This window comes from Ranitomeya variabilis, chromosome 1 (genome assembly GCF_051348905.1).
Source record: "Ranitomeya variabilis isolate aRanVar5 chromosome 1, aRanVar5.hap1, whole genome shotgun sequence".
NCBI classification, from domain to species: Eukaryota; Metazoa; Chordata; class Amphibia; order Anura; family Dendrobatidae; genus Ranitomeya; species Ranitomeya variabilis.
The window spans coordinates 522732149-522745906 of NC_135232.1; the positions used below are offsets into that span (position 1 = coordinate 522732149).

At 45.9% G+C, this 13758-nt stretch overlaps 1 protein-coding gene across 1 annotated transcript in view; it reads right to left on the reverse strand.

Annotated features, from left to right (window-relative positions):
• Positions 1-249: 249 nt before the first annotated feature.
• Positions 250-13758, reverse strand: part of CIMAP1D (CIMAP1 family member D) — a 122271-nt gene continuing 108762 nt past the window's right edge. Inside the window, exon 4 of the mRNA XM_077253977.1 lies at positions 250-1774. Within this exon, the coding sequence (XP_077110092.1) occupies positions 1290-1774 (485 nt within the window). The 3' untranslated portion in view covers positions 250-1289. The remainder of the gene's footprint in view (positions 1775-13758) is intronic.

Genomic DNA, 13758 nt, shown 5'->3' on the forward strand with positions numbered 1-13758 from the left:
GACGACCTCATGGCCGATCCCACAGTGGATTTCATGAAACCCGATTTTTCAATTTGTCCGATCCGTTTCGCTCAACCCTAGCCATAACAGTGAAACTAAATTCCCTCTGTCCCCCCATCAGTCTCCCCACAAACTGATTTCAGGGTGTCAATGGGATGTCATGGCAACCAGTGATCTAATCAGGGTTATCAGGTCTGACTGCTTTATTAGGCAATATTAATACCTACAAAGTCACAAGTTCACATACACATCAAACGCCAATTAACCACAAAAAAGTAACTTTATTATTATGGCAGGGGGCACACATTTAAAAGCATATAATGAAAAAAAAAAACAGATTAAAACATAAGAATATATAAAGACAGAAAAAGCTAAAATAGTAAAGTGCATATTTCAAACATAAGGGTCCATAAGGAACTAAGTCTAAAGCAACACATGCTTAATAAACCCATGATAAATAAATGGTAAAAAAAAAAAGAGCCCTTACAAAGATGACTATCAATATAGCGTTTGTTCTAGACAACTGTAATGGCAGGTAAAATCTACACAATTTAATGTAACTAACGGTAATAAGTCATGAGCAAAGCATAGCTGCAATACAGCTTATAGTTCCCACCACATGGATACATAAGTGCAACTCTGGGTCGGAATGGGACAAACAGACTTCCCTGGCACACAATCCTCACCAGCACACATACTATAACCCAATCCAGGCAGAGTTACTCTATAAGTGACTGATTCCCTACAACATATTTAAAATCTGAATGCTTATTTCAGCAGAAATCAGTCATCATCACTATGTATCATTTACATTTCTAGGACCAAGGGAAAAGTTTCCAATAATATTAACTCCCACAAAATTTTCTGATTTTAATATTGCACATTAGTCCTATATTAATAAATAAAGGTTATATTTTAGGAATCGTTAGTTAGGGTTTGCAATTTGTAAATAGTGAAAGGCATGCACAAAGTATAAACTGCAAAAATAATTTAAAAAAATCTTGAACTGAGGAGTTTATTCTGCCGGCTACTACAGGCAGCAGAAAAAAAAACTGTAGACAGGAAAAGTGGGGGCAGGAGCAGCCAATCCACTGTGAGGTCAAGAACCATGGCCCACCGGGAATCTGTCCAATTGGTAAGATGGCCAGTCTGGGCCTAATGCTATGCCATGTTAACATTAATTATTACTTTGCTAGAATGTTAATTTACAGTTTAGAGATGATAAATGTTTATTATATTGATTATGATTTCAACCTTTTCTTTTTAGGAATCACCTCTATGGTAGAAAGTCAGTTGGGTACTTCTATTATTAGAGGAGTAGTATAATCAGAGTGTCGAATACCCATTGAGTACGCTGGTGCCTTGCTCTTTTGACTTGTTGCTTTCTCTGGACTATGAGCACCAGGACCTGGACTGGCATACTCTACTTTTGAAGTCTGATGTCGACCAAGCATGGAGAAAGCTGGACCTCTTCGCAAGTAGCTGTTATTATCTGTTGGGTTATAGTGAGCTGGACCAGGTGTATCACACAAATCTTCAGAATGCCCTCCACGATGTATTCTGCCAGAGAGACTGAAGGCAGGAGCAGAGGCTTTCAAAGGCACACGAGGACCCACCACTGGGGGCAAGGAATATGTGTTCGGAGCGGGTACCTGATCTACTGATCTGTACCGTGTTTTGGAACCAATTGAGTATGACGGTGGCTTCCGATGTGTTGGCATAAGACATTTCTCCGGTTTATATACTCCTGGACCTGGGATCATCTCCTTATTATCTATAAAACATACAGCAATGGTCATAAATTAATTGTTAAAAAGTGTAGGCTAACAACTGTAAAGATAGACACATTTTATCCTCGAATTAAAAGGGTTGTAAATTGAAAACAAATTTTAAAAATTACCTTTAAATGTATTCTAAATATAATATTCTAAATATGATTATTTAGAAAACTAAAAACTGTTATTGCCAAAAGCATCCCAATCTTCAGATATCAACTGCAGCCCCAAGTTTGGCCCCAAGCTTGATATAGGAAAGAGCTTTCTGTGTTGATACATCATCATGTGCATTTAAAAAAACAAGGTGGTTTCTACATTTGTCTATGCACTGGCTGCGACAGAGAGGGGTTCAGTCTTAACTACCTAAAGGAACAAAAACCTAAAGAGAACTGGAGTATAATTTGGTGTGCATGCAGTGTGGAGGTGCATGTTCACATTGGCCACTAAAAAGTCAAAACCTAAGATTAATACAAAATAAACAAATATCCTGCAGCACAAAAATAAATAGAAATTGTCCATGAAATTAATATAGGGCACTAATTTAACATAATTTTAATTAAAAAAAAATGTAAAAGCCATCCCACCACATCAAGATTAGGGACTGTCTTAACCTTTAGTATTAAAAATCTTGCCATATGTCAAATGACGTAATGTGAATGAGGGCTGAGAAAGACTGAGACCTGGCTAATGGACACCCAGCCATGGGGAACTATATGAATGTAACCAGTGGCGTAACTACAAAGTTATGGGCCCCGGTGCGAACTTCCAAATGGGCCCCCCCCCCCCCCCCGCAGCCCTGCCATACAACTCAAGGTAACCCCCATAGAATACAACGCAGCCCCCCTCATAGTGCTCCATACCGTTGATTATTGCCCCATAGATGCTCCATATAAAGCTGCCCCATATATAATGCTCTGCACCGTTCATTATGGCCCCATAGATGCTCCATATATAATGCTCTGCACCGTTCATTATGGCCCCATAGATACTCCATAGAAAGCTGTGCCATATATAATGCTCTGCACCGTTCATTATGGCCCCATAGATGCTCCATAGAAAGCTGTGCCATATATAATGCTCTGCACCGTTCATTATGGCCCCATAAGATGCTCCGCACAGCCACTTGCCCCTTATAGTGCTGCACAAGCGTTATGGCCCCATAAGATGCTCCACACAGCCATTGCCCCTTATAGTGCTGCACAAGTGTTATGGCCCCATAAGATGCTCCGCACAGCCACTGCCCCTTATAGTGCTGCACAAGTGTTATGGCCCCGTAAGATGCTCCGCACAGCCACTGCCCCTTATAGTGCTGCACAAGTGTTATGGCTCCGTAAGATGCTCCGCACAGTCACTGCCCCTTATAGTGCTGCACAAGTGTTATGGCCCCATAAGATGCTCCGCACAGTCACTGCCCCTTATAGTGCTGCACAAGTGTTATGGCCCCATAAGATGCTCCGCACAGCCACTTGCCCCATATAGTGCTGCACAATTGTTATGGCCCCATAAGATGCTCCGCACAGTCACTGCCCCTTATAGTGCTGGCGCTGCACAAGCGTTATGGCCCCATAAAATGCTCCGTACAGTCACTTGCCCCTTATGCTTTTGCTGCCATAAAAAAAATAAATCACATACTCACCTCACCTCTCTCTCTTCGCTCAGGACCCCCGGCACTTTCAATATTTACCTGGCTGCTCCTCGTGCGGCTCCGTCTTCGGCACTGACGTTCAGCAGAGGGCGCGCACTGACTACGTCACCGTGCCCTCTGACCTGAGCGTCACTGCCAGAGGACGCTGATGACAGAGCCGCACCGGAACGAGGAGTGGTAAATATCGCGCAGCGCTGCGCAGCGCTGTATACTCACCTACTCCCGGCACGGTCCCTGGACGGCCCTGCTTCTTCCAGCGCTGCAGATTCTTCCTGTATTGAGCGGTCACAGTTACCGTTCAATACAGAAATGAATATGCGGCTCCACCCCTATGGGAGGTGGAGCCGCATATTAATTTCTGTAATGAGCGGGACCATGTGACCGCTCAGTGCAGGAAGAATCTGCAGCGCTGGAAGAAGCAGGGACGTCCAGGGACCGTGCCGGGAGTAGGTAAGTATAATTAGAGAGCGGTGACGGCTCCCTGCTGCGGGTCACTCACAAATGGTGGATCATTATCAATCATGGGTCATTTCATTCTCCTTCACTCCTGTCCATGGGGCCCCTAAGTAGTCTGGGCCCCGTCGCAGCTGCGACCGCTGTGACCGCGGTAGTTACGCCCCTGAATGTAACTAGATGTTTCCAGCCAGCTAACGCTCGGCACGCTCATTGCTATCTAATTAACGCTGCTGGTGATTAACCTAAAGTAAATAATGACAACATTCAATAGCGCTTACGCAGGTGGTAAATTAACTTAAAATGAAGTTAATAACAATAATAATCATTAAAAATCTAAATAATACTAATAATACATTTTATTCACAGTGTAAAATCAAAAACAAACTGGATTCAGTAAGATGTGTGTTTTTTATTCATTCCAGCATCTAAACAAATTTCATAATGAAACATAAATTGGTGGGGGGTGGGATTATGTGTGGTAATGGGGTGGGGGGGTGGTATTATGTGTGGTAATGGGGTGGGGGGCAAGATTGTGTGTGGTAATGGGGTGGGGGGCGGGATTATGTGTGGTAATGTGGTGGGTGGGATTATCTGTGGTAATGTGGTGGGGGGGCGAGACTATGTGTGGTAATGTGGTGGGGGGTGGGATTGTGTGTGGTAATGTGGTGGGTGGGATTATCTGTGGTAATGTGGTGGGGGGCGAGATTATGTGTGGTAATGTGGTGGGGGCGGGATTATCTGTAGTAATGTGGTGGGGGGTGGGATTATGTGTGGTAATGTGGTGGGGGGAAGGATTATGTGTGGTAATGTGGTGGGGGGCGGGATTATGTGTGGTAATGTGGTGGGGGGTGGGATTATGTGTGGTAATGTGGGGGGGAAGGATTATGTGTGGTAATGTGGTGGGGGGCGGGATTATGTGTGGTAATGTGGTGGGGGGGCGGGATTGTGTGGTAATGTGGTGGGGGCGGGATTATGTGTGGTAGTGTGGTGGGGGCGGGACTATGTGTGGTGATGTGGTGGGGGCGGGATTATGTGCGGTAATGTGGTGGGGCGGGATTATGTGCGGTAATGTGGTGGGGGGCGGGATTATGTGCGGTAATGTGGTGGGGGCGGGATTATGTGTGGTAATGTGGTAGGTGGGCGGGATTATCTGTGGTAATGTGGTGGGGGCGGGATTATGTGTGGTAATGTGGTGGAGGCGGGATTATCTGTAGTAATGTGGTGGGGGGGCGGGATTATGTGTGGTAATGTGGTGGGGGGGTGGGATTATGTGTGGTAATGTGGTGGGAGGCGGGATTTTGTGTGGTGATGTGTTGGGGGCGGGATTATGTGTGGCAATGTGTTGGGGGGCGGGATTTTGTGTGGTGATGTGTTGGGGGGCGGGATTATGTGTGGTGATGTGGTGGGGGGCGGGATTGTGCGGTGATGTGTTGGGGGCAGGATTTTGTGTGATGATGTGTTGGGGGCGGGATTATGTGTGGTGATGTCGTGGGGGGCGGGATTGTGTGGTGATGTGTTGGGGGGCAGGATTGTGTGGTGATGTGGTGGGTGATGGGATTGTGTGTGGTGATGTGGTGGGGATGGGATTGTGTGTGGTAATGGGGTGGGGGGCAGGACTATGTGTGGTGATGTGGTGGGGAGCAGAGCTACTGTGCAGGGGGCGGGATTAGCGAGTAATCACGATGCCTTTTATATATATATAGATGTGCACCACAGTCCTCCATATTGTAAAATGCACATCCCATAGTCCTCCATATAATATAATGTGCCCCATAGTCCTCCATATAGTATAATACACTCCTCATAGTCCTCCATATAGTATTATTCACTTCCCATAGTCCTCCATATAGTATAATACACTCCTCATAGTGCTCCATATACTATAATGCACCGCCATAGTCATCCATGTAGTACAATTCACTTCCCATAGTATAATGCACCCCATAGTTCTTCATATAGAATAATGTTTTCCCCATAGTCCTCGATACAGTATAATTCAGCGCACATATAGTATAATGCAGCCACCACCCCACAGAGTATAATGCAGCCACCCCACAGAGTATAATGCAGCCACCCCAGAGTATAATGTAACCCCCCCACAGAGAATAATGTAACCTCCCCATAGAATATAATGCAGCCCCCCCATATAGTATAATGTAGCCCCCTCATAGAGTATGATGCAATCACCCCTCATAGAATATAAATATAATACAGCCCCCCCATAGAATATAATGTAGCCCCGAACAAGATATAATACAGCCCACCTCCCCATATAATACAATATAGCCCCATCAAAGGGTATGATGCAATCATCCCTCATAAAATCTAATAAAGCCCCCCACAGAATATAATGCAGCCCCCATAGTATATAACACAGACTCCTCCATAGAATATAATGTATAATGTACCCCCAAATATATAACACAGCCACATAGTATATAACACAGCCTACCCCATAAAATATAATATATCACAATAGTATATAGCACAGCCCACATAGTAGTATATAGCACAGCCCATATAGTAGTATATAGCACAGCCACTTAGTATATAGCACAGCCTACACAGTAGTATATAGCACAGCCCACACAGAAGTATATAGAACAGCCCACACAGTAGTATACAGCACAGCCCATGGTAGTATACAGCACTGCCCACAGTAGTATACAGAACTGCCCACACAGTAGTATACAGAACTGCCCACAGTAGTATACAGAACTGCCCACAGTAGTATACAGCACTGCCCATACAGTAGTATACAGCACTGCCCACAGTAGGATACAGAACTGCCCACAGTAGTATACAGAACTGCCCACACAGTAGTATACAGCACTGCCCACAGTAGTATACAGCACTGCCAACACAGTAGTATACAGCACTGCCCACAGTAGTATACAGCACTGCCCATACAGTAGTATACAGCACTGCCCACAGTAGTATACAGCACTGCCCACAGTAGTATACAGCACTGCCCACAGTAGTACACAGCACTGCCCACAGTAGTATACAGCACTGCCCACAGTAGTATACAGCACTGCCCACAGTAATATACAGTAGAGGTGAGCGACTTTTACTTTTTTAGGATCGAGTTGGGTTTCGCGAAACCCGACTTTGTCAAAAGTCAGGTCGGGTGAAATTGGCCGATTATTACGTAAATTCGGGGTCCGACTGAAACATGAAACCCAATGCAAGTCAATGGGTAATCAAAGTCAGCAGAGAGTGGAGGACAGGAAAACACCTACACTGCCCATTTTAATGCCAAAAACATCAATTCTTATTACTGAAGCTTGTCAATCTTAATTTACTTTATAATAATAGTTAGGCATTGAAAACTTGGGGTCATTTGGCTAAAGTTGTGGAGGGGTAGGGCTGGCTCAAGTTTTTCGTGGGCCCAGGAAATGCGGAATACGTCATGGCGGTGGAGCAGGGAGAGGTAAGTATTTTAACTTTGGAAGTGCTGTGATCCTGAGCAAGCAGTGGGGGCCCACTCGTTGGCATTGGCACTGGCACAGGGCCCCTCATAGTACGGCGGTGTGTTTGACGGCAGGTGGCGCCTCCCACCGGCAGAGACACTTTTGTGTACTATGAGGGGCCCTGTGCCAGTGACGTCGCCAACGAATATGCCGCCCCACCTGATGAAGGAACCTGCACTTTCATCTGCACCTTCCTCTTTGTCCCCGTGTAAGGTGGTATAGTATGCGGGAAGGGGAACCTGACTTTCAGCAGGGTCAGTACTCAAAAACACTTGGCACTCAGAAGAATATTTTGCAAGTTGATTATTCCATTTATTTGTGCATCCAGTTAGAAAATAAACGTTTTCGGTCCATACATCAGACCTTCATCAGAAATTCCTTTTTTTTTATCAAACTGGAAAATTAATGTAGATGGGTATAACAAGGCCTAAGCAGGCCAAGGCTGGGTAACCCGGGACAAAGGCAGAGAGGCAGACAGCCTCTATGTGCCTGAAGAGGTTGTGCTGAGTGAAGGCGCCGATCCGCCGCTAAGGGTAGCGCTTGAAACGCGGGATTTTCAGTCTTCACGCCACACAGCTGGCGTTTCAATCGCTACCCTTAGCGGCGGATCGGCGCCTTCACTCAGCACAACCTCTTCAGGCACATAGAGGCTGTCTGCCTCTCTGCCTTTGTCCCGGGTTACCCAGCCTTGGCCTGCTTAGGCCTTGTTATACCCATCTACATTAATTTTCCAGTTTGATAAAAAAAAGGAATTTCTGATGAAGGTCTGATGTATGGACCGAAAACGTTTATTTTCTAACTGGATGCACAAATAAATGGAATAATCAACTTGCAAAATATTCTTCTGAGTGCCAAGTGTTTTTTGAGTATTGGATTGAGGGGCTGGAAACCCGACTTGAGCACCACACAGGAACCTTGAGTGCCGTGTGCATTTTTCATTATTTCAGCAGGGTCAGATTCTGGCTGTGTAGAGTGCAAGGGGAATGTAGTGGTCTGGGTCAATGTACCAGCAGACTCATCTAGCAGTGGCTGGGCAATGGGCAGGATGAGGAGGAAACACAGATATAGGCCCAAATAATAAAGTGGGCTAAATGCAGTTCAAATGTGGTAACAGGACTAAACAGGTGGCATTGTTTTGTTCAGTGGAGGAAAACTGTAATGAGTGGCAGACACAGTTAGTAGGCCCAAATAATAAAGTGGGCTAAGGCTGGTTTCACATTTGCGTTTTTTGCCGCTGCGTTTGACCGCAAAAAAACGCATGCGTTTTTTTCCCTATACTTAACATTAAAAACGCATGCTTTTTTTGCATGCGTTTTGCCGCGTTTGATAACGCATGCGTTTTTTCCATGCTTGCGTTTTGTTGCGGAAATGCAACATGTAGTAATTTCTAGAGACTTTTTTTGCCGCAAAAAAATGCATGCTTTTTTTGCGGCAAAAAAACGTATTGCTGTCTATGTAAACGCATGCGTTTTTAAGCACATTCGTTTGTTTGCGTTAAAAACGCATGCGTTTTTATAGAAAAAAACAAGAATACACACTGATAAGCCACCCCCCACCATCAAGATGATAAAGGGATCCAAACCCTAACCCTAACCCTACCCCTAACCCTACTACTAACCCTAAAGCCGGTAAATCAATTGCCGGCATTTCATTTCTCCTGCCTAAACCCGAACCCGTCTCCTGCCTAAACCCGATTACATACAGTAAACCATGTCATATCCCCCTTTTTTTGCATATTCCACACTACTGTTAGTAGTGTGTATGTGCAAAATTTCAGCGCTGTAGCTATTAAATTTAAGGGTTAAATCGCGGAAAAAATTGGCGTGGGCTCCCACGCAATTTTCTCTGCCAGAATGGTAAAGCCAGTGACTGAGGGCAGATATTAATAGCCTGGAGAGGGTCCACGGTTATTGGCCCCCCCCTGGCTAAAAACATCTGCCCCCAGCCACCCCAGAAAAGGCACATCTGTAAGATGTGCCTATTCTGGCACTTGGCCACTCTCTTCCCATTCCCGTGTAGCGGTGGGATATGGGGTAATGAAGGGTTAATGTCACCTTGCTATTGTAAGGTGACATTAAGCCAGATTAATAATGGAGAGGCATCAATTATGACACCTATCCATTATTAATCCAATTGTATGAAATGGTTTAAAAAAACACACACACAATATTGCAAAGTATTTTAATGAAATAAACACACAGGTTGTTGTAATATTTTATTGCTCTCTCAATCCACCTGAAGACCATCGTTCTGTAACAAATAAAAAATAATAAACCAACAATATACATACCTTCCGTAGATCTGTAACGTCCCACGATGTAAATCCATCTGAAGGGGTTAAAATATTTTACAGGCAGGAGCTCTGCTATAATGCAGCTGTGCTCGTGCCTGTAAAACCCCGGGGAAAGAAGATAATGTAGGTCAATGACCTATAGTTACCTTCAGTTGCGGTGATGCGCCCTCTGCTGGATGTCCTCATATGACATCGAGCATGGGAAAAAGTTCCCAGGCTCCAGTTCCCCTCCGGCGGACCCTGGCTCTTAGCGGTGCCTCCGTTCCTAAGAATGCAGGGAGTGAAGGACCTTCGATGATGTCGCGGCTTGTGATTGGTCGTGTGAGCAGTCACATGAGCGGTCACGCGGCCAATCACAAGCCGCGACGTCATCGAAGGTCCTTCACTCTGCATTCTTAGGAACGGAGGCAGACGCTTGGACCGGTGAGAGCCGGGGCCGTCGGAGGGGTGAGTATATCATTATTTTTTATTTTTATTCTTTATTTTATACATGAATATGGATCCCAGGGCCTGAAGGAGAGTTTCCTCTCCTTCAGACCCTGGGAACCATTCCAATATTTTGTGTCCCATTGATATGCATTGGTATCGGGTATCGGTATCGGCGATATCCGATATTTTTTGGATATCGGCCGATCCAATCCGATACCTTTGCATATCGGAAGGTATCGCTCAACACTAAACAGGACTAACCAGGCGGCATTGCTTTGTTCAGGGGAGGACAACTGTAATGAGAGGCTGACACAGTGAGTAGGCCCAAATAAGTAAGTAGGCTAAAAGCAGTTCAAAATTGGCAACAGGACTAACCAGGCGGCAATTCTTTGTTCAGCAGAGGCCAACTGTAATGAGAGGCTGACACAGTGAGTAGGCCCAATTAAGTAAGTAGGCTAAAAGCAGTTCAAAATTGGTAACAGAACTAACCAGGCGGCATTGCTTTGTTCAGCGGAGGACAACTGTCTTGAGAGGCTGAAACAGTGAGTGGGCCCAAATAAGTGAGTTAGCTAAATGCAATTCAAAATTGGTAACAGGACTAAACTGGTGGCGTTGCTTTGTTTAGCGGAGGACAATTGTAAGCAGTGGCTGACACAGTGAGTAGGCCCAAATAAGTAAGTAGGCTAAATGCAATTCAAAATTGGTAACAGGACTAAACTGGCGGCGTTGCTTTGTTCAGCGGAGGACAATTGTAAGGAGTGGCTGACACAGTGAGTAGGCCCAAATAAGTAGGCTAAATGCTAATCAAAATTGGTAACAGGACTAAACTGGCGGCGTTGCTTTGTTCAGCGGAGGACAACTGTAATGAGAGGCTGACACAGTGAGTTGGCCCAAATAAGTAAGTAGGCTAAAAGCAGTTTAAAATTGGTAACAGGACTAACCAGGCGGCATTGCTTTGTTCAGCGGAGGACAACTGTAATGAGAGGCTGACACAGTGAGTAGGCCCAAATAAGTAGGTAGGCTAAAAGCAGTTCAAAATTGGTAACAGGACTAACCAGGCAGCATTGCTTTGATCATCGGAGGACAACTGTAATGAGAGGCTGACACAGTGAGTAGGTCCAAATAAGTAAGTAGGCTAAATGCAATTCAAAATTGGTAACAGGACTAAACTGGCGGCGTTGCTTTGTTCAGCGGAGGACAATTGTAAAGAGTGGCTGACACAGTGAGTAGGCATAAATAAGTAAGTAGGCTAAATGCAATTCAAAATTGGTAACAGGACTAAACTGGCAGCGTTGCTTTGTTCAGTGGAGGACAATTGTAAGGAGTGGCTGACACAATGAGTAGGCCCAAGTAAGTAAGTAAGCTAAATGCAATTCAAAATTGGTAACAGGACTAAACTGGCGGCATTGCTTTGTTCAGCGGAGGACAATTGTAAGGAGTGGCTGACACAGTGAGTAGGCCCTAATAATAAAGTAGGCTAAATGTCTGCCAAAATTTTTTTCAGAAATAACCAGGTGGCATAGCTAGGTACAGGGGTGGGCTCCTCTGCTGAGTAGCAGACAGTGGTAGTAGGCGCAAAGTATTAACTGGTCTAAATGGAGGCCAGGGCCCCTGTATATTTTAACTATCATCTATCATTTAAACAAATTTGTATTGGCAGTGCCATTGAAGGATTTAACAGCACCGACTACACAGTGGTGGAGCAGGGAGAGCTAAGTATTGCAAGTGGTAGAGCACTGTTCGAGCTGGGGGGGAACACTCTCTCGTGGGCTGCGGTACTGGCACAGGGCCCCTCATATTACGACGGTGTGTCTGACGTTGGTTGTGCACCACCACCGTCAGACACGTCAAAGTACTATGAGGGACCCTGTGCCAGTGACGTCGCCCAAGAGAGGGCACACCCACCTGTCCAGGCAAACGGCACACGCACGGGTGCTTGTGCCAGGTGGTGACTACGGCCCTGTGGGGGGAGTCAGCCCATTTAGGGAGGTATAAAAATGGCCTATGGTGGACATTCAGCAGCTGCAAATGGATGAATTGGAGAAGTCAGTAAGAGGAGGCCAAAAGCAAGACATTTTTCAGGCAAGCTACATGTCAGCAGGGAAAGGTGGGGCTAAATGGGAATGACCTGTGAGGTAGAACATCGATAAGGGCGGAAAAGTAGTTTGTAACCATTCTGAAAAATCCTGTCTCCTGTCACTTTGAATCGATGCTACAGTACCTGTCGTGTCAGCGGTCGTTGCTAAATCACTCCACAACCTGGTCATAAAACCCCTCTGTCCAACGCCACTTCGGATTTGTGCACCTCTAACACCTCTGCCATTTTGCCCCCTATGGCTCGTGTGAGAACCATCACCGCCGCTGTGTGCTGGGAATGCCTGAACCAAACGGTCTACAAGAGTTGCTTGTTTGGTAGCCAATATTTGCTCAAGGTTCTCATGTGGCATGATATTTTGTAATTTTCCTTCATTTCATGGATCCAGGAGGCAGACCAACTAGTAATCGTCATCGGTCATCATTTTGATAATGCGGGGGTCCCCATTTAGGATACGCAAGGCATACTCAGCCATGTGGGCCAATGTTCCAGGTGTCAATTCACTGCTTGTGCTGGGTAGAGGAGCACTTTCTTGCAAATGAACATCACTTGTGTCCCGCAAAAACCCTGTACCTGACCTTGCAACGCCACCAGTTTCTATTGCCCCCTGAGAAGCATCCTCCTCCCATAAATATTCATTTTCCTCCTCCTCCTCTTCGTCCGCCACCTCGTCCAGGAGAGTTCCCTGAGCTGACAATGGCTGACTGTCATCAAGGCTTCCCTACTCTTCGGCTGCAGACGCCTGCTCCTTAATGTGCGTCAAACTTTGCATCAGCAGACGCATTAGTGGGATGCTCATGCTTATGATGGCGTCGTCTGCACTTACCAGCCTTGTGCATTCCTCAAAACACTGAAGGACTTGACAGAGGTCTTGTAGCTTCGACCACTGCACACCAGACAACTCCATGTCTGCCATCCAAGTGCCTGTCCGTGTATGTGTATCCTCCCACAAATAAATTACAGCACGCCTCTGTTCGCACAGCCTCTGAAGCATGTGCAGTGTGGAGTTCCACCTTGTTGCAATGTCGATTATTAGGTGGTGCTGGGGAAGATTCTGCGATCGCTGAAGGTTCAGCATACGGCTGTAGTGTACGGGCGACCGGCAGATGTGCGAGCAAAGTCTTCGCACCTTCAGGAGCAGGGCTGGTAACACCGGATAATTTTTCAGGAAGCAGTGCACCACCAGGTTCAAGGTGTGAGCCAGGCAAGGTATGTGTTTCAGTTCTGAAAGGGCTATGGCAGCCATAAAATTCCTTCCGTTATCACTGACTACCTTGTCTGCCTCAAGATGTACACTACCCAGCCATGACTGAGTTTCTTGCTGTAAGTACTCGGCCAGTACTTCCGCGGTGTGTCTGTTGTTGCCCAAACACTTCATTTGTAACACAGCCTGCTGACGCTTACCACTAGCTGTTCGATAATGGGACACCTCGTGTGCAACACTGGCAGCTGCGGATGGAGTGGTCATGCGACTGCGCTGTGTGGATGAGCTTTCTCTTAAAGATCAGGAGGAGGAGGGTTGGTGAACGCCTACAGCCAACTGTTTCATAGACCGTGGGCTAGGCAGAACTGTCCCACTATGGCTGTCCGCT